Source organism: Zootermopsis nevadensis, unplaced genomic scaffold (genome assembly GCF_977971745.1).
Source record: "Zootermopsis nevadensis isolate Lab colony 2312 unplaced genomic scaffold, Znev_1.0 Znev_ptg000005l, whole genome shotgun sequence".
NCBI lineage: Eukaryota > Metazoa > Arthropoda > Insecta > Blattodea > Termopsidae > Zootermopsis > Zootermopsis nevadensis.
In genome coordinates, this window is record NW_028259137.1 from 679,355 (window position 1) to 705,918 (window position 26,564).

The 26,564-nt window shown below is 36.3% G+C and overlaps 1 protein-coding gene across 2 annotated transcripts in view; it reads left to right on the forward strand.

The window, feature by feature from the left end:
- LOC110835453 (uncharacterized) overlaps positions 1 to 26,564 on the forward strand; it is a 41,967-nt gene that overhangs the window by 939 nt on the left and 14,464 nt on the right. The window contains exons 2-5 of one of the 2 annotated variants that reach the window (XM_022075673.2): positions 7,775 to 7,901; positions 12,363 to 12,519; positions 24,874 to 25,003; positions 25,092 to 25,267. In XM_022075673.2, coding sequence (XP_021931365.1) covers positions 7,775 to 7,901; positions 12,363 to 12,519; positions 24,874 to 25,003; positions 25,092 to 25,267 — 590 coding nt within the window. Of the gene's footprint in view, positions 1 to 7,774; positions 7,902 to 12,362; positions 12,520 to 21,769; positions 21,857 to 24,873; positions 25,004 to 25,091; positions 25,268 to 26,564 lie in introns of those variants that run through there. The other variant, XM_022075674.2, reaches the window with a different exon arrangement.

Below are 26,564 nucleotides of genomic sequence, written 5' to 3' on the forward strand. Positions count from 1 at the left end.
CATTTTCAATATTTAGGTGTCACTTCATGTTTTGATGCCAGTGTCATTGAGGTTTATCAAATCATGCTGTTACAGAAAAGTAGCAGATGTTTTCTTCTTCCACATAACAATATGGATGACATTAAGTGATGTTTGTATTTATTAACTTATTTTAATACAAGAATAGAATAGAATTTATTTACATTTCATAGATTCTTCATAGGCCTAAGCCAAGGATATAGAACAGGTCATAGCACAAATACATTACTTGTTTCTAGTACAAATATAAATACATTGTTATAATAACTATTGACAGATTTTTGGAACTACAGCATTACAGCAAAATAATTATGAGAACCATCACCATTATTACTTACATGTATTTATAAATTCTTCTACTGAGTAGGAGTGAAGTTATAGAACAGTTTTATAATGTAACCACATATACCTGGCACTGAATTTGAGGGTTTTTTATGTGTTCAATCTATTGTATAGTCTATCCTACCAAATCCCTCAATGTGGCACTGGATTTGGGCTTTAATTAAGGTCAATAATCATAATTCACATCATTGTAACTTCACACAATGTGTCATTACACCTGCTGTATAGATATTAGAGTGATACCAGGTTGCTGTGGTATTATGATATAAATGGAGATTTTGACCGTCAAATTTAAATTTATGTGGGCATTATGCAAGACAACAGTAAATATTAGAGTTTTATATAGTTTAATACAATGATTAAATTATGCAAAACACTTTAACTCTGAAAACACAATGTTATATTTGAAGATAGAAAATCTGAACTGCTTGATGGAAAGCATTCGTAAACTTTATTGTGCCCTTAATTTCCTTGTGAATGCAATTCTAATTTTTTTCCCCCATCATTTCCAATTTACTTTGAAGGGGTTAACCCTCCCAGTATTACAGTAACAAAACTTTTAAAGTCTGTGTATGTTCTTGCGTGTATAATGTAGGTGAGAGAAAAATGATCCCGGTTGTTTTACGAGAATGTTTTGTATTTATAATCTTGTGGTCACTAAAATTGATGCGTTGAACTGGGAGAGTTAAAAAATGCATACAGAATTTTAGTTTGTAAAGCTGAAAGAAAGACTTTGGTGTAGGTGTAAAGATTATATTAAAATGCATCTTAAAGAGATAGCTTGAAGTTGTTGACTGGGTTAATCTGTCCCAAGATAGAATCCAGTAGTGGGCTTTTGTGAACTCAGAAATTAATCTCCATTATCTATAAAAAATTTATTGACTAATTAAGTGACTTGGCTTCAGAAAAGAGATTCCGCTTGGTAGATTTGTATAGTTGTAGATAACGCAATAATGGAAGGTTCTGTATACGTATGTGTTAGTATTATGGGAAGTGTCAGACCGGTGACTGCTAGACAGCAAATGTGGTTTTAGGTATGAAGTTTTTTATATTTTTATTGTAATTATGCTCTTTTCTTTCTAACTCTTCTTTGCATCTTATTATTTTCTGTTGATTTTTATGGTGAATAACTCATTGCCATTAATTTTTTCAAAGACTCTTGTGACTAAAGCTGGAAAATGGCAGAAGTATAGTGACCATAGCATTGTCTAGAAACAGTTCAGAATCAGAAACAGTTTCTGTAAGTCTTGATTTGTGAATTATGGGGCACCAAGCACCTTCATGTAATGTTAACTGAGGAGTATCATAAAACCAGTTTATTATGGTTCTCATGAAGTATTTATTAAAATTGTGTTGTTTTAGAAACTTATTAAATTGACATTCTTCCAATGGTTAACTTTGTTACTTTTCATTATTAAAAAAATCCGTGGCGTAACAGCTCCTGAGAGCCAAAGCCGACTAGCTTGACTGCAGGCCTCATGTTCACATGCCTAAGCAGAGGTGAACGATCATCCAACCAGATATAGGATGACGTGTGGTCAGCACGATGAACCCCCAGCCATTGCTAGCTTTCCCGACCGGATTATGCTACTCATTGTAGCCCCCCAATTTCCTCATGATGCTGGGTTGGCACCGGTCCCATACACTGGTCGAAAGCTCGTGAGAAAATTTCTTCTCCCCTGAGACTCGAACCAGCACGCATTCTGTATCGCCGGTCCGAAGCATGATGCCTCAGACCGCGCGGCTACGGCACAGGATCTTTTCATTATTAAGAAGTGTAATAATATTATAATAGCACAGAAATGGCATTTAACATATATATATATATATATATATATAGGGCACAAAGTAATGAAGGTGCATGGAAACACTGTATTTGCTTAGTACAGGCTACTGTTGTCCACTGCTGTTATGTTCACATTCCCAAACTTCAATTTGGAACCCTTTAAATCCCTGTGTTAATTATATGTACTACCTGCTTCAATAATCATAAATTCAGAATGTTGTCCATAGAATGTGTATGATTTTGTTTCCGTAACATAAAACATTTTTATAGTGAAGGGTTGTTAGCTGTAGGCTGAACCCCCAAGTTGGAGGACCACCCCTTATCAGCTGTTAGAAATTGCTTACTCAATATATTCACAGCTAACCTCCATAACTGGAGGCTGTTCCTCCATCTGCATCCTGAGGAAACTCCATGCCGTGGTGACAGGGACCCACCAAACATGGATGATATCAAGATGGATCTTAGGGAGGTGGGCTGAGGATGGAAAATGGGTGGAGTTAGCTCAGGATTCAGTCTGGTGTTGGTGTTGCTGGTGTTGGACCAACGGGTTCTGCTACCAGGGAGTTAGAATGTTTATGGGTTTTGTATGATATTCAGAGTATGTAGGATTTGAGGTTTTCATGGCAGTGAGTCTGAAGATGGCTGTCTTCTGGGTTGTTGCACAACAACCCAGAAGACAGCCATCTTCATATTCAGAGTAATTTGTGAGTGTTTCCTTAAGCAGCATTGGCCATCTGGTCTTTGCAGTTGGGAAGTATTGTGTTTTCTTTATGGTATGGACTGAATTTTTAACAATATTTAAATGACCTCTGGCTTCAGAGGTTTAAGGTATCTGATCCCCAAAAGAATTCAGAATGAGGCACAGGTAGCTCAAGAAACTACATAAGCATGGAAATATGACATATAAATAGGGGAAGCGAGATTTCAGGTTCTTACAGCATTACGTATGAAGGTAATTGTCTTTTGAGATTTGTGATGTGCAGTCTCATAGAAACAGGCCAAAGTTTTAAAGGTGCTACTGCCTCCATCATTTTTCTGATGTTGGAGGCAATAAAACCTCTGAAATGTTGGCCAGTTTATATGAGACTGCACATCATAACATTCCAGAAGACAGTCATCTAATTATTGGATATTTCTGAGAATAAAAACTCTGTATAAACAAAGCACAAAGTGAGTATGTATAAAAAAATGGTAATAAAATTTATAACTATATGTGATTTGCTTATCATAAAGTTCTCTAATGGATGGAATTGCCTTCTTTGACTTAATAAAATGTTTAGAACATTTCAAATTTGGAACATAATCAAAGCTAGTCTCTTCCAAGAAGAATATTTTTCAAAAGTAAAACTGATGTCTGTTTAATTACTTCAGTCATTAGTGCAGAATGTGACAGGTGGAGGTTAAGACTTGGGATTTTACTTTTGTAATAGTAACATCGGGCACCAAAACAAGTCACTGGGATATGCTGACTGCAGAAAATCCAAATACATGGACAGATATCTACAGGGAGCATCACACCATTCACCAGCTCATAAAAGGACCATCATTACCACAGTGTGAGCAGTCTTTGTGATGAGACTAGCCAGGCCTCATAACTATAACATGTTCAGTTTGTTCTCCAGTCTGTTGGCTACTCCTTACAGGACATCAACAAGATGTCCAAAGCAAGACCTGCCAAAAGAAATGATAAGGAAGACAAAACCTCACAGTGTACCTACCATGTAACCAAGGGCTTACTAATCATATCTCCAAGCTACTGAAGAAACAAGATTTTCATACCATACAGAAACCACTCAACCAAGTGGCCCTCCAGATTTTAAATCCACAAAATTACAAAGAACTGTGGTTAAAAAATCAGGTGTTTACAAGTTATACTGCTCCTGTGGTAAGGTATATATTGGCCAACTGGGGTGTTACATCTCCAACAGGATTTCAGAACATGAGACACCAGACTGGAGAATGAGTAATCAGGTTTAGCCAGACATTCTGGAGCAACTAAACTTGGCATCGATTATGACGGAACAGAGTTATGTCCAACATCCAGGCCCACCCTCCTCACTTGATCAGGGAAACATCTGAAAGAACTAAACATTCCTGCAGCTACCTCTATTAATAAACACTTACTGAACCTTTATTGCTATCCAGGCCAAATCATTCCAGAACATCTTCTGCTTATGTCTTGCTTAAATTCTCTCATCACTCCTTTTCACTTCACATGGTCTCCAAAAACTCTTTTGGTCACCTTTTCTCCTACCACCTAGCCCTGAAAAGGCCATTCTTCACCTCTTCTACTAACCTCATGGCCCATTAATTTGAGAAATGGAAACAAAAAATATGTATCTCATCTTCTCCTTACAATGTAGTCAATAAAACTTTTATATTGCCTCCTTTTGCTATTTACATTGCCACCAAATATCTGTAATCACCTCTTCCCCTCACCACATGGCCCTTAAAAACTTTCTTCATCACCTCTTTCATAGGTGCTCACTACCTCCATTATCAGAATGATGAGTAAGCTGTGCTCGAGCACTTGGGGAAGAAGGTGAGAGGGCAAGGCAGCCAATTGGAGAAGGGCCAACTGCAGTCTGGTCAGAAAGGGGGGGAAGTTAAGTGTAATAACAGCCCTTATCATGGCTCCTTGGGGACCAAAGGGGATATAATTGAACGGAAGGAAATAAAGATAAGAAGAAGCCAAAGAGGATGGGTGGTACAAAGCATGGAAAGAATGAAAAGCAGAAGAATGAAATGACTAAATAACAAGAGTGGGGAGAGAGGAAAGGGCCAGGTTAGTGTCCTGAAAGGGACAGTGTCTTGGCATAATGGCCAGGCCAGGATAAGTATTGCTGTATTAGTAGCTTCTTACATCCTTTGAGGAGTGGATAAGGGGCTTCCATGACTGGCTCAGGCAAAGGCCATTCACCACATAATGTGGCTCATCAACCCAGAAAACAGCCTTCTTTATGTTTTTTTATTATTTTTTTATTTTTACTTATATGGTAATATTTCCATTGTGCTTGCTGAGTAAATGTAATGTAATCATTCCATCAACACTGTAATCAATGCTATGCTGTTTATGTGTCAGTTATACATATTACATTTTCTTGGCCATGGAATTTGAAATGGATAGCTGCCTTCTGAGTTGTTGCGCTGTAGTCTGGTAGAAATTTACTGTCATCCTGATGATGGAGGCAGCAAGGACCTCTGAAACATCAATAAACTTCTACCAGACTATACTACACAAAAACCCAGAGCCATCTTCAGACTCACTGCTGTGAAAACCTCAAATCCTACTGAATTTAAAATACCTTATGCTATGTGTAATGCTTACAAGAACCTGAACTCACATCCAGCACATTGTGTGTAAAGTTTGAACTCTTATAATGCATTGTAAAGTAGAGATAGCCAACCTTTGAGGGTGGGGGGGGGGGGGGATGGGCAGCTAGGAAGAGCTTGTAATTCATTTCCATATTCACAAAATCCCGCCCTGATCCAGGTGAATCCGTTTCATATCCTTACACCCCAATTCATTCAGTTACATTTAATATTATTCTCTCATCTGTGCCTTTGTCTCGCAAGTGGCCTCTTTCATGAAGTTCTAAAATTAAAACTTTATATGGCTTTATCATTTTCCCATAGCATGCTGTTTTCTCATCTTTCTTGATTTAATCACCCAAACATCATTAAGTAAATATTATATAGAGATATTATTTTAGTAAACAGTTGCACACATGGTATTGATTTCATGTAGTCTAATACATGCCACTTAGTGAGTAACCAGAATTGAGTTGTGATTAGTCATTATTGAACATTTCATGTATTAACTCATTGTGTATTAATAGTTAGTTTGCCTCATGGTCACAATGAAGTCTTGCTCGTTGACCTGTGCATATAAATTTTTATTCAACAGGTTGGGAAGTTCCTATTTTTAAAAATTGTGTAAGGGATTGATGTGGGTAATGTTACATATACCCTTAGAATTGATCAAATTGGCTGAAGGCCATTATATGCTGATACTCTTAAACTTATGCCAGCTATTTGGAATAAAGAAAATTTGCCATTTTGGTTTGTAAATTGTGTAGTAAAACCAGCAGTAGTAATTTTCAAGGACTCTCACATTTAATAATCATATACAGAGTCTTATGTAATGTGTGGTATATTTTTAAGGCTTAGTCCAATTTATGGATGAAATGAAAGCCAGTCATTAGTATAGATTCAGATGGAGTGTTAAGAAAACATATGAGCCTAATAGAGGTGAGGTCTTGAATGGATTAAGCAGTAACATAATTTGTATCCTTTTTGTAGTGGGTCACTGAATCAAATTTACATTGAGGTGGATATGCAACACAAATTACAGATACAGTAAATAATTTAAAAATTCTGGCTCAGAGACAAAGACTCTGTTGGTATATATAATAATATGGATAGTAGGAAAATAATGTATGATCTGTAACTTTTATGACTAATTTCAGTAAAGTTTTCATGGGCAGTTGGCCAAAATTTCAAGTCCCGTCTTGAGATGGCTCTTGAAATATCAGTTTTTTACAACAACCATACATTGCTGATTGCCCATGAAGATTTTATTGAAAGTAGGGAAATAAGTTGTATGTGTTGATGTTTTTCGGGGTTGTGATGCCATGTGGACTTATTGGTATATGCGAACATTTTGTAGAAACATACTATCTTTATCTTCATTCCTGAAGATGAAGGAAATATGTTTCTCCAAAATGATAGTATCGGTTTCCGACTCCACAAAGTGACAACCCAAAACAACATTGACATCTTAATAGCTGTGAGAACTTCAAATGTCATAAGTTGTGATGTGAACTGATAGGATATGGCATCATTTTTTCCATGTATTATCCCTGTTCCTTATGCCTATTAAATCACAATTTTTTGACTGTGGGGACGATCAGGACCACAGTTTAGTTTGAAACCCTGTTAAGCTGTAGTTCCTGTTTATTGGCCACCGTCTTCATCACTAGCTAGTTGAACTAAATGGAATCCGTCCATATTGTAATACTACTATATAAGCAAATTGCCGACCAGGGAGAAAATAAAAAATTGTAAAAAGAATCATGGCGTATATAAAGAAAAATATTTGGGATGAAATGTCATATTGTTTTGCTAGGTCACTAATATCTTTCCTGTACGTTGAAATTGTACGAAAGGAAAGCACTTTAATGGTTTATGTTTGTTGTACTTTAAATTGAAATGCTGACATGCGTAATATTAATTCACAGTAGGTTTTGGGAATGGGAAAATATTTAATATTGTCTTAATTTAAAGTGTCTACAGTTATTCATCTTATGATTGCAGTAAAATATGTAAGATTTAATTCTGGGGGATGGTTTGAAAAGTAAATAAGAACTAGACTACGTAAATTCAACTGTTCTATTGATATAAATGTCTCTTCATCACTGTTTACTTATTTTAAAATTAAATGTGGTTATATTTTCACAAAACATTAATGTACTGAAGGGGGCTGAACTTATTACCCTTCTCCACTGTTAATGTACCACAGGCAACATATGAAGCCAAATTGTAACTCATCAATTACTGTTCTTCTGCCATGTCATTCTAAAAACTACCTTTTTCTGGTATTGAATTTATTATTTTGTTCTGTTGCAGTGAGGATTGAGCATCGTTTGACCTTGTTTTATCTGGCAAATGATGTAATCCAATACAGCAAGCGGAAGAACTATGAATTTGTGGAGAGTTGGGGTACTGCTCTCCAGAGGGCGACAACTATGGTTCGGTAAGTTTATTACCTTTGACTTTTGAATTATTTTTGAATAAATAGATTTACAAAGCTATCTTATTGCTTTCCTGTGTGTAAGAATGAAGTTCATTGTTTATCCTGCATTACATCATTTAATACTAATTTATTGTTCCAAAATTAAATAATATTCTGTGAGTAAAGAAAATGAATAAATGTAAGTCAGAGACTACAAGTGTGAACACATGCCACCATTCTACATTTATATTTGCTCAGCCATTATGAACACTAGGCAGTATGTTCGACATCATACATTTAACAGTGGACAGTTGCTCCTGTTAATGCCTCATCCTTCCGGTTTTAGTTTTCTTCATTTGTTCATAGCACATGATTTCTGCACTTCTGAGCCATCTGTACTGAGAAACTTGAGTTTTTTTTTACCTGTATGTCTTGGGTCTAGGTAGTGAAACTTCTAGCAGTGCAGTGTAAACTTTGTGAAAAAATTGCTCAGAAAGTATGCTGATGTGCCGAGTGCATGAGCGTAAATGTTTTGGTGTCACGAGGGGTTGGATGAGCGTTAGCTTAGCTTTGTTCACATTTACAAATAATTTTGAAGAATGCAGATATGATTGTCTACTAAATATTTAATAAATTTCTAATTTTTATGATATTTTTTTAGTAATTATGTCTGTTCCTAAGTTATATGCCTGTTGTTTTCTGTTTAATTATTTCCTATTATGTTCAGTTCAGTTGGATGTTGGTTTTTTAATAAATTTTGTAACATTATATTTATGTGCAAAATACATACTTGAATGATGTTTTCATGTGTGGCTCGTAAGAATACCATGATATATATAGAATTAAAATAACCTTATTCATGCAGTTTTGTTTTGTGCTCACGCTTCTCAGTTTGCACCTTGAATGCTAAATGGAGTCTGAATGTGTTATTCAAATGATTTACAAACTGCTGGAATTTGCATTTAAAGTCTATTTAAAAATCAAATACAGTAAATTTCTGATTTAACAGGGTTTATTTAGCACAAAATTCTATTTGTGTATCTTCTTATACTGCTTAACAAGAGGCCAGAGAAAATTATTTCATGAGGAACTTCATAATTTGTATTCTTTGCCAAATGGAGTTATGATAGGATGAGAGTAAGGTGGGTGGGACAAAAAGTTGCATGCAAAAGGTGAACAGTGCCTACAAAATTATAGTCTGAAGACAAAGAGGAAAGATACCACTTGGGAGACCTAAGTGTAGGTGGAAGGATAATTTTAAAATATATATTGAGTAAAATGTAATGTAGACTGGACTCTTCTGGTTCAAGATATCAGCAGTTATGTCAAGTTCTTGTGAACCTTTTGGTTCCATAAAATATATAAAATTTCTTCACTAGTTGAGAACTATTAGCTTCTGAAGGAGGACAATACTCCATGTAGTTAGTTTACATGATTCTAGTATCAATTTAATGGTTGTAAATTTGTTTTAGCTTTGATGCTACCATATGTTGTGCGGTGCTAATGATGCTGCCAATGTGTGTGTTGGCACCACACAGCAGCAATGAATCAGTTAACATCAGTATCTTACAGCATAATTTAGGTTTATCAAAACTATATTGCTAAAAAAGAAAATTAGGAATTCATTGTAAGAACAACAACAAAAATTTCCCAATAAGAAGACTTCCTATTGATCTTATCTTCCTTTCTAGTTCCTCAAAAGAGCCATTCTCTTTCTCTCTCCCTCTCTGTTCCTTGTGTGCCCTGAAAAAGGCCTGGACATGGATTCATCTCTAATTTTTTATTGTGGAGACCTGGGATAGTCCTCAATGATTTCAGGTGGGATTTGTCTGCTATACAGGGTAAGTCAAAAGTAGCTGCGCAGCTTTGGTGAACTGTAACCGTGTTACCTGCAGCCAAAATGTGCTGATATCTGTAGAGCATAACCTCAAGTTTTGTTTGTTTGTTGTAGTTCTTCACATTGCCGCTGAGAGTGCTTGTGAATTGTGGAAAACAAAATGGAGACTTATAGTGGCGAGGAACTAGCACAATGTGTGTTCTGGTTCGAACAAACGAATCCTCTTCCGTAATTCTCTAAGATTGTTGGGTAAGGGTGGGTGGTAAACATGATCCTAAATGTATCCCCACAGGAAAAAATCTGCTGGTATGAGATCTGGTGAACGAGGTGGCCAAGCTGAGTGGACCTGCTCGCCTAATCCACCGACCTGGAAAGTGGAGATCCAAACATGCAGTGATGTCTGTATGGATATGAGGAGGTTCACCATCTTGCTGAAACTGGGTTGCATTCTTCGTTTTTCGAACCAGAAAACACATTTTGCTCTTTCCTCGCCACTGTAAGTCTCCATTTTGTTTTCCACAATTCACAAGCGCTCTCAGCGGCAGTGTGAGGAACTACAACAAGCAAACGAAACTTGAGATTACGCTCTACAGATATCTGCTGATATCAGCACATTTTGGCTGCAGGTAACACAGTTGCAGTTCTCCAAAGTTGTGCAGCTACTTTTGACTTAGCCTGTACTAATCATGAGGTGTTTGATAGCCCTGACCAAGCAGCACATTATTGTACTATCAATCATAAGTTAGGAGATTTGTCTCTGAGCTCTTGGCTGGTTTCAGAATGAAGGTATTTTTTAATGTAAATGATGCGTAAAGTAAACGTGAAATGAAACCTATTGAAGAGTTAGTAAAAGCCTGTACTTCAATATGTTAGCTTCAGTCCGCTGGAAGAAGGAAATTCAAAAATGATTGGTGCAAGGAACATTTAATCATAGCACACATGTAAGCAAGTTATGAGGTTTAAGATGGTGAAAGATTTTGTTTTAATGTGAATGGAGAGTCAGTGATGGAAAATTCTAAAACTATGAAAGTTTTTGCTGTTACATGAATGGACCATCAGTAAATAAACCTGATTCTGCAAAAAATAAGGACCAGTGGTATTTCATTTCCAAAAATACATGAAATGTCCATGGCCAAAAAGCAGCCAAATAGTAATAGTGTAAGTAAATGTGGTCAGCTTACTTGTTTCATATCAGAATATCATTTTGACAAGTGTACTTTAATGAAAGGCAACTTACACTGTTTATTGGCGGCATATTGAAATATTTTTGTTAGTGCTTAATATATAAAAGCCATGAGGATAAAAATTTGTATGGCTCCTGGCCAAAAGAAAAATATGTCATTCTGTGCATTATGACAAGTTTGTGTGATGGATTGTAAGTATATCCTTATGATATATTTGTAAAAGATGTTATTTATGTGTTTGATCATTGAAATTTATATGTCATTTGTAATATTGTATGTATGTATGTGTGTGTGTGTGTGTGTGTGTGTGTGTATATATATATATATATATATATATATATATATATATATATATATATATATATATTATTAAGTGTTCTGTCTTACGACAGGTCCATTGCTCTGCCCAAACAGAGCTCTCCAGTTGTCCCTATTCTCGGCTTCTCGCTTTAATTCCTGGAACGTCATCTTCTTTCCTTGTTTAAGGTCGTCGGTTAGCTGTATCAATCTTCTTCCTAGTCCTCTCTTGCCTTCAACCTGGGCTTCGGTGATATCACTCAGTAATCCATTCCTTCTCATAATATGTCCCAGCCAGTTAGCTTTCCTTCGTGTAATCGCCTGCAGAATGCTTCTTTGCTCGTTGACTCTCCTCAATACTTCTTCGTTGGTCACTCGATCCGTCCACCTGATCTCCTCTATTCCTCTCCAACACCACATTTAAAAACTCTCCAGGTATTTCTGTTCCTTCTTCCTGAGTGTCCAAGTCTCTGCTCCATACAGCGCGACACTCCATACGTAACACTGCACTAGTTTCTTCTTCATCTCCAAGCCCAACTTGCTAGTGAGAAGTATCCTCTTCTTGACGAAAGCTGCCTTGGCCATGGCTATCCTTGCTTTTACTTCCTTGGTGCATAGGGCATCCGTCATGACTATGCTTCCCAAGTACTTGAAATGCTCCACATTCTCCAGCTGTTATATATATATATATATATATATATATAAATATATAAAAAATGGCTTATATCATTAGATGTCATGCCTGTTAAATGGATCTAATTGCATTTATTTGGGAATTAAGCAGGAAGAATGCTCTGTCTCTTTCTCTCCCCCTCCCCTCCTCCATGTTTATTAAATTTTACTCATCGTGTCAGTTATAAGACCAATTAGAAGTTTATATTCAGTTTGTAATTCTTTTCAGTGTTTTGGTTAATATTTTAAGAGATATGCAAAATATTTAATTTAATCTTTGTGTTTAAGGGGTCATCTTCTTTAGCCAGAAAGAAGAGTGCATCAGTAGTATAAATGTTAACTTTTGTCTATATTCATAGGGAAGAGCAGAAGTAAATGGTTTACACAAACACAGAAGTATAGATAAAGCTCAGTTTGTTAACTTATGCAGTGCCACCTAGATTTCCATTAATTTACATGTATTACAACTATAATGTTTCTGCTTGATTTCAGGGAAGAGAAGGTAAAACACAGAATACTTCGCATATTCAAAATATGGGATGAACGAGGAATATATGACGAGGCCTTTATAGCTGATCTCTCAGGACTTCTGAGTACAAATACCAAGAAAACAAGTAATGAAACAGTCACCGATTCTTCAGACTTTCAGGTATGGATATACAAAATATATTTATATGAATATAATAGAAATTTTTCACTGCTCTTTGTCTAAAAGACTTTCTCAGGTTTGTTTATGAAGAATAATTATTAACAATTTCAGAAAAAAGAATTAGAATGATACTCAATCTGATTTAGGACACAAGTCATTCATTCATCAAACTCAGTCTTAAAACAAGGAACACATTATGGTATAAATCTGGTACATTTGCTCTGTTACTGTGTTTAGATTATCAATCTGTATGCTATAATTTTTGATGATCAGTTACAAATAGCATAGAACAGACAGGGTAGATGAGCAAGTACCGCCAATATAATTTTTTAACAGAACCAGTCTACTGGTTATGGAATTATGAAATGACTGTTTGGCATAAAATGTGTTTTATTTTTCTCTACAACTTGTGTTCAACAATTTTTTTTATTATAAATATTTATTGAGGTACATGATGCAGAAACATGTGTAGGTCTTCATATAAAGTGTCTTGTTAATGTAGTCTGATTTTTACCTTAATTGGCACATTTTAACAAATTTTAGAGAACTCCGCACTCATATTCCATGATAATCTCTTCATTGGATTTTCAGACAGACTCCCTAACATTGAAAATAGACATGTTTTTTGCAACCTTTCATTTTGAATACATGTTAAAGACACATTCGATTATGTCTTTTTATGTCATTTGTGTGAGAAAAATAGAGCATGTAGCTTCTAGCCTTCATAAATTGTATGTAAACATTGGTTTTGTTATGCAAAACAAATCACAATAGCTATAGTGACTAACAAACAAATGCTATACTGAAGATCATCTGTGAATCATTGATACTTATTAGTTGATTGAGAAATTCTCCTGTTATGAAAAGAGAATGTCCCACCACTCACTAATAATAGTCTGTCGTACTATATCTCCTGATCCATTTCAGTCCATGATCTGAAGTTTTCATGGCGATTAAGTATGATGAATTCTTCTTGGGCTACCAGCCCCAGCCATGTCAGGTGGTTGAATGGAGAAACACCATTTCAAGAACCATCTTCATCCTCATCCTCAGGGTACTGAAGTTGTTCGGCATCCCGTCCGTGCTCTATATATATCTGCTCCAGCCCCATATTATTGACTGCACTTAAGCCAACAGGAACTGGTTTGTGGAGTTACATGCTTGCTATTTTTGGCCCAGCTTTCCGATTGGATAACAAATTCATCACCGGGTACGAGGCCCAACTCAGTGTAAAAACCCCATCTCTGTTGAAGTTACTGGGTTCAGTTGAATTTCAGTTGCTTCCTTCAGGTTATTTGGACTGCCTTGTGAAGGAAGAAATTGAACTTTGACTGAACTCCAGTAACTTCAATAGAGACGGGGGTTTCACATTGAGCCAGGCCTTGGTACCTGGTGACAAACATATTATCCATTTGGAAAGCTCGGCTAAAAATAGCAAGCACATCACTTCATATTCCAGTCTCTATTGGCTGTCATGCAGCCAATAATATGGGGCTGGGCCAGGTATATATAGAGCAGGGACTATATCTCCTACAGCTTGAGTACTCTGAGGATAAGGACGAAGTTGGTTCTTGAAATGCTGGTGTTTTCCCCATTCAACCACCTGACACAGCTGGTAGCCCAAGAAGCATTCATTATACATTTAAGTCCATTTCGCATTCTTGCACCCCAGTTTAAATCTGCAGTAGAGCTTGGAGTAATGTTAGATGTGCTAGCAGACAGTTTCCTCAAAACTTGCATTATTGCATGTTCAAACTTTGTGGCCTTGTGGATCTTGCATTTATACAGCACCCCCCCCCCCCCCCCCCTTCCAAGGTATAATGTGCTGGTAATATGTAGAAGCTTTTGCTTGTATTGAATATCATTTTTCTTATAAGATATTGAAAAATTCTTGTATTTATTATATATTTTTCAAGTTGTATCAACTTGTTATGTTGCTAAGTGGTAGCCATGGCTTCTTGTAGTCATAAGCAGATCACAGAATATGACATAGCAGGATTTTTGGTTTTCACGGCGATGAGTCTGAAGATGGCTGTCTTCTGGGTTGTTGCTCCATGTAGTCTGGTAGAAGTTTACCAACATTTCAGAGGTCCTTGCTGCCTCCATCATCAGGGTGATGGTAAACTTCTACCAGACTACATGGCGCAACAACCCAGAAGACAGCCATCCTCACAGAATATGACATAAGTAAACTGTTACTTGCATATTCAAAATCTTATTGTGAATGTAATGATGGTAAGTAGTCTAAAAATAAATTAAATATTTAAGAAGAGATTTTCATATTTATTTATCTGGATAATATTAATATTACAAGGGTAATTCATATTTGACCTGGAATTTTTATTATAATATGTCAGTTTTACCTGTATGAGTCTGGCTTGCGAGTTCGGCTCGGCTTGGGTTCCATTGAGCCAAACTCGTTTGTGGGTGGGGTGTCACGAGCCGAGTCTGCTATGCATGTGTGGTGAGATATATCTGAGCCCAGCTCACAAGTCAAGCTCGCCGAGCCAGACTCGTATGTGGTTGGGCCACTTTAGTCCCCAGTTGCTTGCTGCAACATCTTGGTAGTGCTGTTTGTTTGGAATGGTTAGTTCTTCTTGAGATATGTATGAATACAGTTCACAGTGTTGTGAAATATACTGCAGAAATTATTCATATGTGATACATTTGTACAACATTCTTCGTGGAGGAAATTCTGTAGAAGGTTTTGTAGGAAGTATCCTGACAGTATGGTACCATGTACAGCAATAATTTACGACATCATAACAAAATTACATTCTACAGGATCAGTGCTTGACAAAAAGAAATTGAAGAAGATGTGTACTGACTGAAGAAAAACTTGATGACATCAGAACTTGATTAGAAACTAGGATAAAGAAGTTGTTATGACTTTTGTCTCTTCGTTGCGGGTTGGCAAAAAGTACAGCTCACAGTGGTATGAAGTTGCTGAACTTATGGCCTCACAGAACTACAGTCATACATGGCCTTTTGCCACCAGATTGTGTGTGAAGCAAGATTAAAATACTGCAGGTGGTTTCAGGAATCAGTATTCAATGGACTTAATGACCCAGAACTTGTTCTGATGAAACATGGTTCACTTTGATTGGTTATGTAAACAGCCATAATAACAGATATTGGAGCACAGAAAATACTCATGCTGTTCATGAAGTGCCATGCATGATATAAAAATTGAGGTTTGGGGTGCAGTTGGTGCATGGAGGATAATTAGGATTGTTGATGAAAGACTCTCGGGCTACAAGCCGCATCAGGTGGCTGAATGGTGAATAAACCATACCAGGCAGAAGATATGGTTTATCCACTATTCAGCTACCTGATGTGGCTTGTAGCCCGAGAGTCTTTCACCAACTTCAGTCGCCACGAAAGCTTCACTTTATACAATTAGGATTGTGTTTTTTTCACAAAACACTCAGTTCCAAATGTTACGTGAGATTGATTCTGTCATCATTCTTCAATCAACTGACATGATAAAAATTTGTACACACATTTTATGCAGGACAGTACAACAGCACACACTGTGAACAATTCTGTGGTTGGACGTCTTGTGACGCCCTGGCATTTAAATTCCCGGTCTGCTGTTAAGCCTAATTTCAAAAGCCCATAATTATGGAAACAATAACGACTGATATATGATGTTTGTAGTTGATCTGGTGTGGAAGAAATGCTCTTTCTGATCATGTATTGGCAACGTCGCATTCTTCGATCTCTAAAGGCTAGTCTCTGAATAAATGCGTGACCTAAGAGGTTACACAATCTTCCAAAGAACACTGAGCTGTTTGTTTGTAGAGGTAAGATAACTCATTCTCTCAGTCTCATATGACAGGATAACTGCTCCAGCGAAGTAGAGAGGAAAAAAAATTATCTGAAACGGTCAAGGGGCTCCATAATATATATATATAGATATACCGTTATGTTTATCTGTGTCTTCAAATATCAACAATTTTAGCACCCCTATACTCAGAAGTCTATAATCAGAAGAGTTCTTAGTAAGAGACGGTTATAACTGCCAAGTATGATGTATATATGTGGCCTTCAGTTCGCTGTCAGAATATCAGCTGGCGCAGACATATTTACTCCCGCGTATTATTGACACAGGAAAGAAATTCAATGCCTCAAAGACATTGCGTCATGTGCAGGAACCGCTAGAAAAAGATAAAAACCATGTATTTTGGTAGTGTTGACTTTTGCTGACGTTTCAATAAATAACATACAACTCTCAACGTCTAATCGACTACTAGCATTTGTCACACACAGGATGTTCATATTATACGCTGAAATTATAAAACCATCTTTTAAGAGGATTTCAGTGAAGAATTGATCATTATATGTTATATAGTTCAAACGTTATGATAAATAAAGTGTTTTAGAGCAAAATTTAAATGGCCACCACTCCTCGTCAAGCAGCGCGGAATTTAAATTCCCACGTTGAAGGGTTAATGAGAAATCTTTGGTGAATGAGTTGTAAGTTGAGGATTGTGGCCTCCACAATCACCCGATGTGTTTATGGGGCACACGGAAAGAAGACATGTGCGTGAAAAATGTGCATTCTTTGTAAGAATTTCAAGAAAGTATTAGGCATGAAGTTTTTGCATTTTATGTACGACAACAATGACTTGTTTCCAGAAGCATGCCATGCCAACTCTGCATTCCATTATAACCATTAACTGTATTTTCTGTACTTGATGTTGCCCCTCTCCCACAGACTTGAATGCAGGATTGAATTTTGGGTGAGTTGGGAAATACTGTGATGCATATATTTAAAATATTTATATAGGACTTTGGCAGACTTTAAAATTAATACTAATTCCAAGGAAATAGAATCAGAAGGTTTTGCTACTTTGTGAATTGTGTTCTTATATACATCTGATTGTGCAACCATAAATTCATGTATAAAGCGTTTTGACAAGTGTCTTTTAATGAGGTGTGAAAAGTTCTGGGAATGCCCCCATGAAAGCTGTATTTAATTACTAATGTTTGCTGTCACCATCAAAATGGTCTTCTTGCACACCACTACACTTAGTGAGTCAGTGTTTCCGCTACTACCACCCGAGAAGTCTGCTGTGGCAGAACACATTGATAACCTGGGCCCGTTATATTTGGCTATGGAATGCCAATATTCTGGCCAAAAAATGTGGATGTATGGACTGGATCATCAGGGATGAGATCGAAAATTAAATTAATAAAATCCTCTTGGGCTATCAGCTATGTCAAATAGTAAAAACTTGTTGATGTTTCAGGGACTATCTCTGTCCCCATCTTCAGGATTTTATTAACAGATAGAGATTGAGCTCCAGCCCAACATGAACAGAGAGGGTGGCTACCGCTTCTCCTGTCATTAATGATCTGAAAGAACAGAAGCAAGTTCTCACCGAGAACAAGGCACCTTCCATTTGTCCCTGAAGATGGCCAATTCTTACCCCTCTCACTGTCGACCAACTACCCCCCCCCCCCCCCTCGACATGTGGTTGGAGAATATTTTTGACTCCGACCATTTCCCCTTATTCTTCATCTGTGATTGGCCTGTTACCTCAGCTTTTCCCTTCCTCTTGCCCTGTGTAACATCTACCAGTTTGCAGCCTTGCCACTTGAGCCCTGTTTCTCAAGAAGGTTGACAGCTACCTATAAGTCTACCCAATGTCTGAACCCAAATAAACATCATCATTATGCTCTAAGAGTAATTGTAGAAGTAATTTTTATGTATTTGTGCATATCCTTAATAGAGATCATCTGGCCCACACCAGCTTGAGCCCAAGAATTATCTTGGTGCATTTTCTTTATTTGACAAAGTCAGATTTTTTCACGCTTGCCCAAGTTATGTTTGAAGAACTTCTGCAACAAGACAAACTTCGTGAAGCAGAGTCCTTGAAAAGTCCATGTTATCAAATTTATCTCCTTTATGGAACCTGAAGGTTTCATTACTGTGTTCAGAATAGTGGTCCTTGATCCTGAGCCAGATAAATCTGATTTTCCCTTTGTCTGTTTCTTGTATATAAGTATTTTTTCACTGTCTTATACTTGGCACTTGCTGTAATTTTACTCTGAAATGCTTGTCATGTTTGACTTGGTAATTTTTCCTTCAGATCCGTTTTTGGGTTATTATGCATTCTTTGCACAAGGTACATAATGAGAACACATTATGGGTTGGTCATGTCTGTCCATCCTTCCATCCAGTTGATTCTAGTTATGTTTATCATGGTTACTATGATAATCATTCCTATTGATGTAAGAGGGAATTAGCTGAAGAGTTAAGGAAGTTTAGGTTTGGATAGGTATTTAAATATGAATTTTTAATGTTGGAATTTGAAATATGGGACTTGTGAACTTTATAATTCTGGATTTATAACATGTGGAAATTTTTGAAATTTTAAATTGTAACAAATTTGGAGTTTTGAGGAATTATAAGTTTTAAAAATTTTGAAGTTTTGACAATTTGAAAATTTTGTTTTTAATGAAAGTCCAATAATGTAGTTTGCTTATTTCAGGCTAGGTTTTGTGGTGTTAAATAGGTTAAGTTAGTTTTGATTATTTGAAAATTGTGACTGTTTAAAATGTGACATTTATTTTGTGGGATAAGGCGAATGTTATGTCTGTAAATGCACATTGCAATTAAAATATGAGGATATTATGTGCATTTTGGTACAGAATAGACTTTCTGAGCTTGTTTAAATAGTTGAGATAATTAAAGTCAAGCCCAGTTTCTAGGTCATGTGTCCTACTTCTCATAAACTTTAGGATCATAAAAATGTTTTGACATTCAAATGAGGTATTGTGTTTCTCTTCTTCGTAGCATGAAGTACTAAAGGCTTTAATTGTGCTGATTTCACATTTTCAAGTTTTCACTCATGCTGATATGTATTATGTTTTGTCCTTCTTTTAAGCATGTGGTTAGACATTGTAACTGTTCCCTCTCAATCTGCAATGCAGATTGATAGTCGACAATTGTTTTCAACCATTCTTTGCATTGGAGGATTGATTACAGCTACAGTGAAAATTACCACAAATTATTTTTTATCAGAAACTTTATGAAGAAGCCAAGACTGTAGAATCAAATGAAACTTATTTGTCATCTCCCTCTTTGTGTGGTGAATAACAGAATATAAATAACTCAACTAGCTGTTCTACCAAAAGTATGACTTGTTATCTGTGATAAACAAGAAACTTGGTTTCATTCTGTGCCAAAATGTTGGAACACATGGTGTCCAGAAGAAAATAGGGATGGAAATATCTAAAGCATGGGGAAATTATAAAATCTCTGTGTATGGTAATTTGCAAAAACAGCAGTCATTGTCTGTTCATGAATAAAGTTCATATCACAAAGCTGTTGTTAAGTTAGCTGAAGACGCTCAGCAGGAAACACTGTGAATTTGCCATCTCATGAAAATACATCAGCCAAAGTATTTCATATGGTATATGAAGTGGCAAACAAATTTCCAATAACGTTTAAGATTAAATTAATGTACAAGAACGTATTGTTGTCAACATGGGTTCATTAAAAATGAACAGAGAACTACATGTTTGTGCAAAATTACCAGAACTAAAGCTATTGCAATAAGAATTTTAACCACAGAGTTAGCAACTAATAATTTCAGTCCACTTTCTGCAGTGTGGGAAGATTTTGAAACATTAGTGTTTTATTTTGTTGAAGCTAAAAATAATTGCAGCACAAACAAGAAAGAGAGATATATACATCTACTACTTTATTTGAATTTATCCTGGATTTGGAATTGATGTGTGTTCTACTCTGAGGACATGACATGGACCTTGTAAAAAGATACAAAATAATGTTAAAATGTTTAAAAAAAAATGCTATGAACCATGTTACGAAAATGTTACTTATGCAGCAAATTGTATCGCCGTTAAAGGAATTGCCGTCCATTGAAAAATGCCCATATGTAAACTTGAAGATGTCTATAGCAAAGAGACTGTTAGATGATGGAGTCAATTTAGTGAAATGGGCCCACATACGAGATCCTAAACAGTGACCAGAAGATGTAGATAGTATGGAAGGAATCAGAAATTTATCCAGAAGACTTTGACTGAATGAGAGACATGTGGTTTATGTGCCATGTAGTCTGGTAGAAGTTTACCAATGTTTCAGAGGTTTATCAACAGGGTGATGAGTACTCTGAAATGTTGGTCATTTTCTACCAGACTACATGGTGGTACAAGAATATCAGAATGACAGAAAACCCCAGAGGAATTGTTACCATTAGAAAGTTCTCTCGATACTGTTCCTATCATTTCATCAATGTAAGGGCTTTTTATTGAAGAATCTCAGTGACTCCATCAAAATATTCTTTGTTTAATAACACTTTCTTGACACTGTTGTTTATCAGAATTGTTATGCCCCCTCTTACTCAGTTTGAACAAAATATGTGCAGTCGTGGAACCTTTCCGATGACATTCTGCAACAGCTACACAAAGCAAACAAATTTGAGACGATAAAACCACTGAAAACATGATGGAGATTTGGAGTGTCTAGCATGGGTAGGTTTTATATCTTTTGTTGTCCACTACCAAACTATTTAAGACCATTATTTTTTTCTCTCATCAGTTGAACCTTCTCTCTGATGAGTCATGAAAAAAGGTACTGATATCTTTTATTTTAAAAAAATTGCTTAGCATGCATACAAACAAACAAAACAGATTGGTTACTGTAGCAGCAGCATTGTACTTATAATCTTGTTTGTGATCTGACTAAAAAATTGTCTTCATAAACTCCAGGCAAATGTCAGGTGGTACTTTGAAACAGACTGTGACCAACTTCTTCCAGATTCTTACAGAGTAACAGTTCATCATATTTTCACAATGTCATTTGATGCTCTGTAGTCGGAATTGTTATTAAATAACTTAAAATCTCATGCATACACACACACTTCCTTGCCTAGAAAGTAAGGTGGCTGTATTCTGATGTTATGTCTGACCATTTTAACGTATGTTAATGAATTATATTTTAAACAAAAGTTGCTGTATACAGGTGTTTACCACCAGAAAATAGTACAGCATATATTTGTGTGTGTTCAAACATATTCACTTACATGCACACATATACATAGTCAAGTACAGACACATACACAAGTACAAATGGACGCATATATAGCAAACCCTCCCCAATATGGATTATGTCCAACACAAATACATTATGTGTGTGAAAATAGATGTAAACAGTTATTTGTTTGTGCCAACAATTTTATTTTGTGTGATCTGCCAAATGTGCTGTAGTGGTAAATGAAAAAGTACTGCGTGAGTTTAAAAAGCTAAAGGTTGTTTCGATTTTGTGTATGCATTTGTTTCACCAACTTGATTTGTTTTATTCAACGTATGTAGGAGTGTCAATATTTATCTCATCTGTCATTCAGCAATTTCTTCTTTGTGCGTCTTTCACCTCCCGCTGTATCTTACCAAACTGCATATAACCCGCAGTCTCATTCTCACTTCGCTGTTACTGGTGGTATGAGTGCATCAGCAGTTGACATAACATTCCGTTGATATTTTATTTTGAAGGCAAACTTTCTGTTCCTTATTAGCTTTAATGCTTAGCTTTCCAGTGGTACTTTGTTACATTACAGTGTCTTCATAAATATCGGTACAAAATAATTTGATTTGTTGTATTTACTTTGACTTTCAGTGGCCACATTCCCATATCCCATTATCCCAAACAATATTAATTTTGTCCAGTGCAGTTTCACAGACTATCCCCTGCATTGGACAGAGGGTTCACTATATATATTTACATGCATACATAGCAGTTTTAATGTTTTAAGAGCAATGTTGGTGGGAATACGTTTCTTCTGCAGGCATGTTAATTTATTCAGTAGTTTTTGCTATAAGACCGTTCTGATTATAACTTGTTAATTAGTAAAAACAGTGGTCATAGAATATTTAATTTATTGATGTTTACAAATAGAACCACCCATTTGAAATATGGTAACTTTTGTGCCAGAAGTGCTATATAAGAATAAATGCAGCAAGTCCCCAGGTTTATTAGTGTCTTAACATGCTATTGCATGGGCCTGAAGCATTCAATTTTGTACTAATCTTTTAATTTCCTGGGTTGTATGTGGATTCTATGAATCACAGAACATAACACTGAACCTATTATTAACTTGGCCACTTTTTTGGAAATTTATCTCACCACTCTACGTATTTACTCCTAGAGTCGGGTAGCTCAGTAAGTATAGTGACTGACCACAGGCCGGACAATTGGGGTCTGATCCCCGACAGGGGTAGGGAATTTTCTTCTAACCTCTGCATTCAGACTGGCTCTGGGTCCCACCCAGCCTCCTGTCCAGTGGATACTAGGGGCCCTTTCCCTGGGGGTAATGCATGGCTGGGGCTTGATTCTGACCAATGCCGAGGTTGAGAATGTGTAGGAGCTATGGCACCTATCCCCTTTGTGCCTGCATGGCACGTAACAGGATGGCTTTTTATCTCTTGAAAAACTGTTTTATGTACAGTACGCAGACCAGGAGAAAATCCCTGCTAGGAATTTGATATACATGCATGCGCAAGATTTCGCGGTGAGTGACGACCCATCCTAAAAGCATTCGTTCCACAACCACTGAATGAACAACAGACAACCGGCTTTCATGTGTTCTAATGGGTATAACTTTAATATTACCTCACGTTGGAACAGTGAGTTAATCTAGAATATTATCACAACACCCACAGAACACATCACAGGTGCACACACTACACGTTACTCTTAACTGCTTGATGTTTTTAGTCTGTGTTTAGTAGTATAAAACTATGGCGTGTCACCCTTCCCACCAATAGCAGCCCTCTAGTCCACCTGATAAGAAACATTCCCCCTGCACCGCACCAGAACCGACTTCCCCCCGCAGGGATTTTCTTGTGGCCAGTGGACATTAGGTACTCTTCTATCAGTGCAGTCATTATGAACTGCATGCATTTTGGGTGGTCATTTATCTCCAGGGCCTGTACCAGCATGTAAATGTAGGTATTTTTGAAGAATTTTAGTACAATGCTTTTCAGTATAGAAAGTTTTCATACTCTTCTCCAGATGGACTTAACTAACATCATTGTAATGATTCTCAAACATCTGTGTCCTCCACTGGAATCAGTGCCCATCCACTCACATACACACACATGTACATGCAATGGATTCATGTTAGAGGACAGTAGGATGTGGAATAAGTCATAATAATACAGTGCATATGCACGAGTATAATTCATACTTATATTTATAAAAATATCATAATCTTTTTCTAATAGCGTGTGTGCCAATAACTATGACGATATTTTAGTCAGACTAAATTTCTTATCGCTGCATTTAAGGAGGAGTATTCCGGATGCACTTTTCCTCGTTAGTGTTCTTAAAGGCAAAATTAGTTGCTCATCTGTTTTTGATACAGTTAGTGTCCGCATACCCACTAGGTCTATCAGAGACTACTCTACCTTTACCGTACAATGTAATTTCAAGGACAGTCCCTCTGCCAGATATGTTTCTGCTGCCAATGCAGTCTGTAGGAGCATTGACATCTTTAACAAAGATCGTGTTTTGCTTACTGATGTCAGTCAGCTTTTTAAACAATAATCATTGTTCTTTTTTATTGTTTATTTAGTATAATATTTTATTTTGTATGTTATATATGTTTTGTTTAAAATCAAACTGATTTTATTTAATTATTATTTTACTTGGGAATATTATTTAGCTCATTTACTTGTTAATTATTTTGCAATAAATTAATGAATTGAATTATCATCATTATTAATATTGTATATTTATATATTTAGTTCTTTGTTTTTGTATTGTAATGTTTACTTTTATTTCCCTGTATTGTTGTTAGTGCTTGGCTGTTGAAGTGAATAATATAAATAAAGGGTTAACATAAACTAGTGATATATTACAGATAAATCTAACCTATCTGTGCTTTACACTTTGTGCACTTCCTGTAGTCACACATGTAACGTACTAGCACTTTATGGAGGACATTGGATGTGCGTTGCTCAGAAACATTATTATATTTGCATTGCATAATTATTATTAATTTTATTTTATTGTACTGCTTGATACATTGTGCCTTTTCTTCTTCACTCCTTCATGTCCCCAGTGTTTAGCAACAAACTACATTTTGCTTGATTTACATTGAGTTGATCTACACAGTGCTACCAAGTGAATGGATCCACATTCAAGATATATGTGTGTTTCTCATGGTTGGATCAGCCTGTGAACATCTGTGTTTTTCTGATGTTCTCTTGGAGAGACTTTGTAAAACAAGAAACAAACAGAAAGGGATAACATCTGAAACTAACACACTAGGCAGTAGAAATGCTAAGAAAAGTTGGTGAAATTGAGCATGTTCTGTTTTTCAGCCTCCAATGCTGATTTCCAAGATTCGCAGCTGTAAGAAGTTGGAAGATGATACTGATCTGAAATTGAAGAGGCTAAACGAAAGTCATCTATCATTTTCTGATGCAGATGCCCTACGTAGTCATCTGAAAGGTATTACATGAACATTTTGGGTTAAGAAATGTTTTCTGTGAATAGTTTCAGTGGCATTATTAAACTGCGGGTCCCCGTAATGTTACAGATAGGAGACAAGGGGATGACGTAGTTGCCGAAGTTGATGAAGGTGTCAGCAAAATGCAAGGGTTTGTGAGAGCTTTAGAACTGGAAATAAAAGAAAGGACTGCTCTCATTGAGTTGCTTGAACATGCTGATTCCTTCTATGAAACCCAAAAAGGAGAGGCAAAAGTTGTAGCCAATGTGAGTATGATAACAATATTGATAGGTTTTAATATTCCTTAGTCATCAGAACCTTGAGTTGAAATTTGAGGAACTAATAATTGACCATTCAGGATTGGCTATACTCACTGTATTGTACAATGTCTGTGGAGTTATTGTTTGTTGTTTTTACAGCTTGAGTACAGTATATCACTTTGGCTTTTGGGTGAGAGCCTCATTTGATATTTGGTGTTAATCAACGTTTTGACAAACATTGCAGTTGCCGTTTGAAGGCAGATGAGGTGGAGTAATTTCAGAAGGCCATCTCATAAGTGGCGACGGCAATGTTTGCCAAAACGTCGGTTAACACCAAATATCTGACATGGCTGTCACTCAAAAGTTGGAATCATACAATACATTTGTTTATTGAGCGAGTGTAAACATTATCGAGCAGGCAGATGCATGTAAGAAAGCCAAGTTGCAAGAAGCTGTGTAATGAGCCTGTACACTATGATGGCGAGTGACAAGGTGACACTGGTACGTTTAGTATTACATTATATCACAGTGAGGTTCACGCAGAACATCTCAAAACATCGTAACCTTGTATGTCTTGGCACAACAGACCAGTTTGCTGTCATGTTTGAATCTTTAATACTGAATTCCTGTAATAGTATTATTGAAGTACAAACTATACACTTTTTTCATTATTATGTTTTCCTAAATTGACAGTATTGTTAGTAATTTTATAATATGTGTCTACTGAGAGATTTAAACTTATCTGTGGATTTGTGTTCCCTTAATACATTGTACATGCTACTGGCAATCCTGTGCATGAATATGCCTTGCCCTTTCCCCCAATACATGATAATTGAACATAAGGATTGTATATAACCAAAGTCTTAGACACATTTGAAAAGCAACTATTGTTTTTTATGAGAACCTTTATATAAGCGATGTTTCTTCATTGAATTGGTTCCATGTTGGACAGAATTTTATGTAGCATACTACTTATCAAAAGTAATCATCATCTCTGTGTTTATTGATTAAAATGCTTAAAACATCTGCTACTGTATCCATACATAAATGTGTTTGATTTCCTGACTATCTTATTCTGCTGCAGTAAATGGAAACATCTTTGAACTGTGCATAGAGCGGCTTTTCTGACTGGCATTCCATATTTAGCCAACATTTTATTGCTGCCTGCCAAGCATGTGCTATGCTCACTACATTGTCACTGAGAATGAAGTGTAACATAACTTCGAAGGAATTGGCTGATATTCATATGGTCTTAAATTTATACGTTCAGCATGGATCTTGGTTTACCTTTTCATGTGAGGTC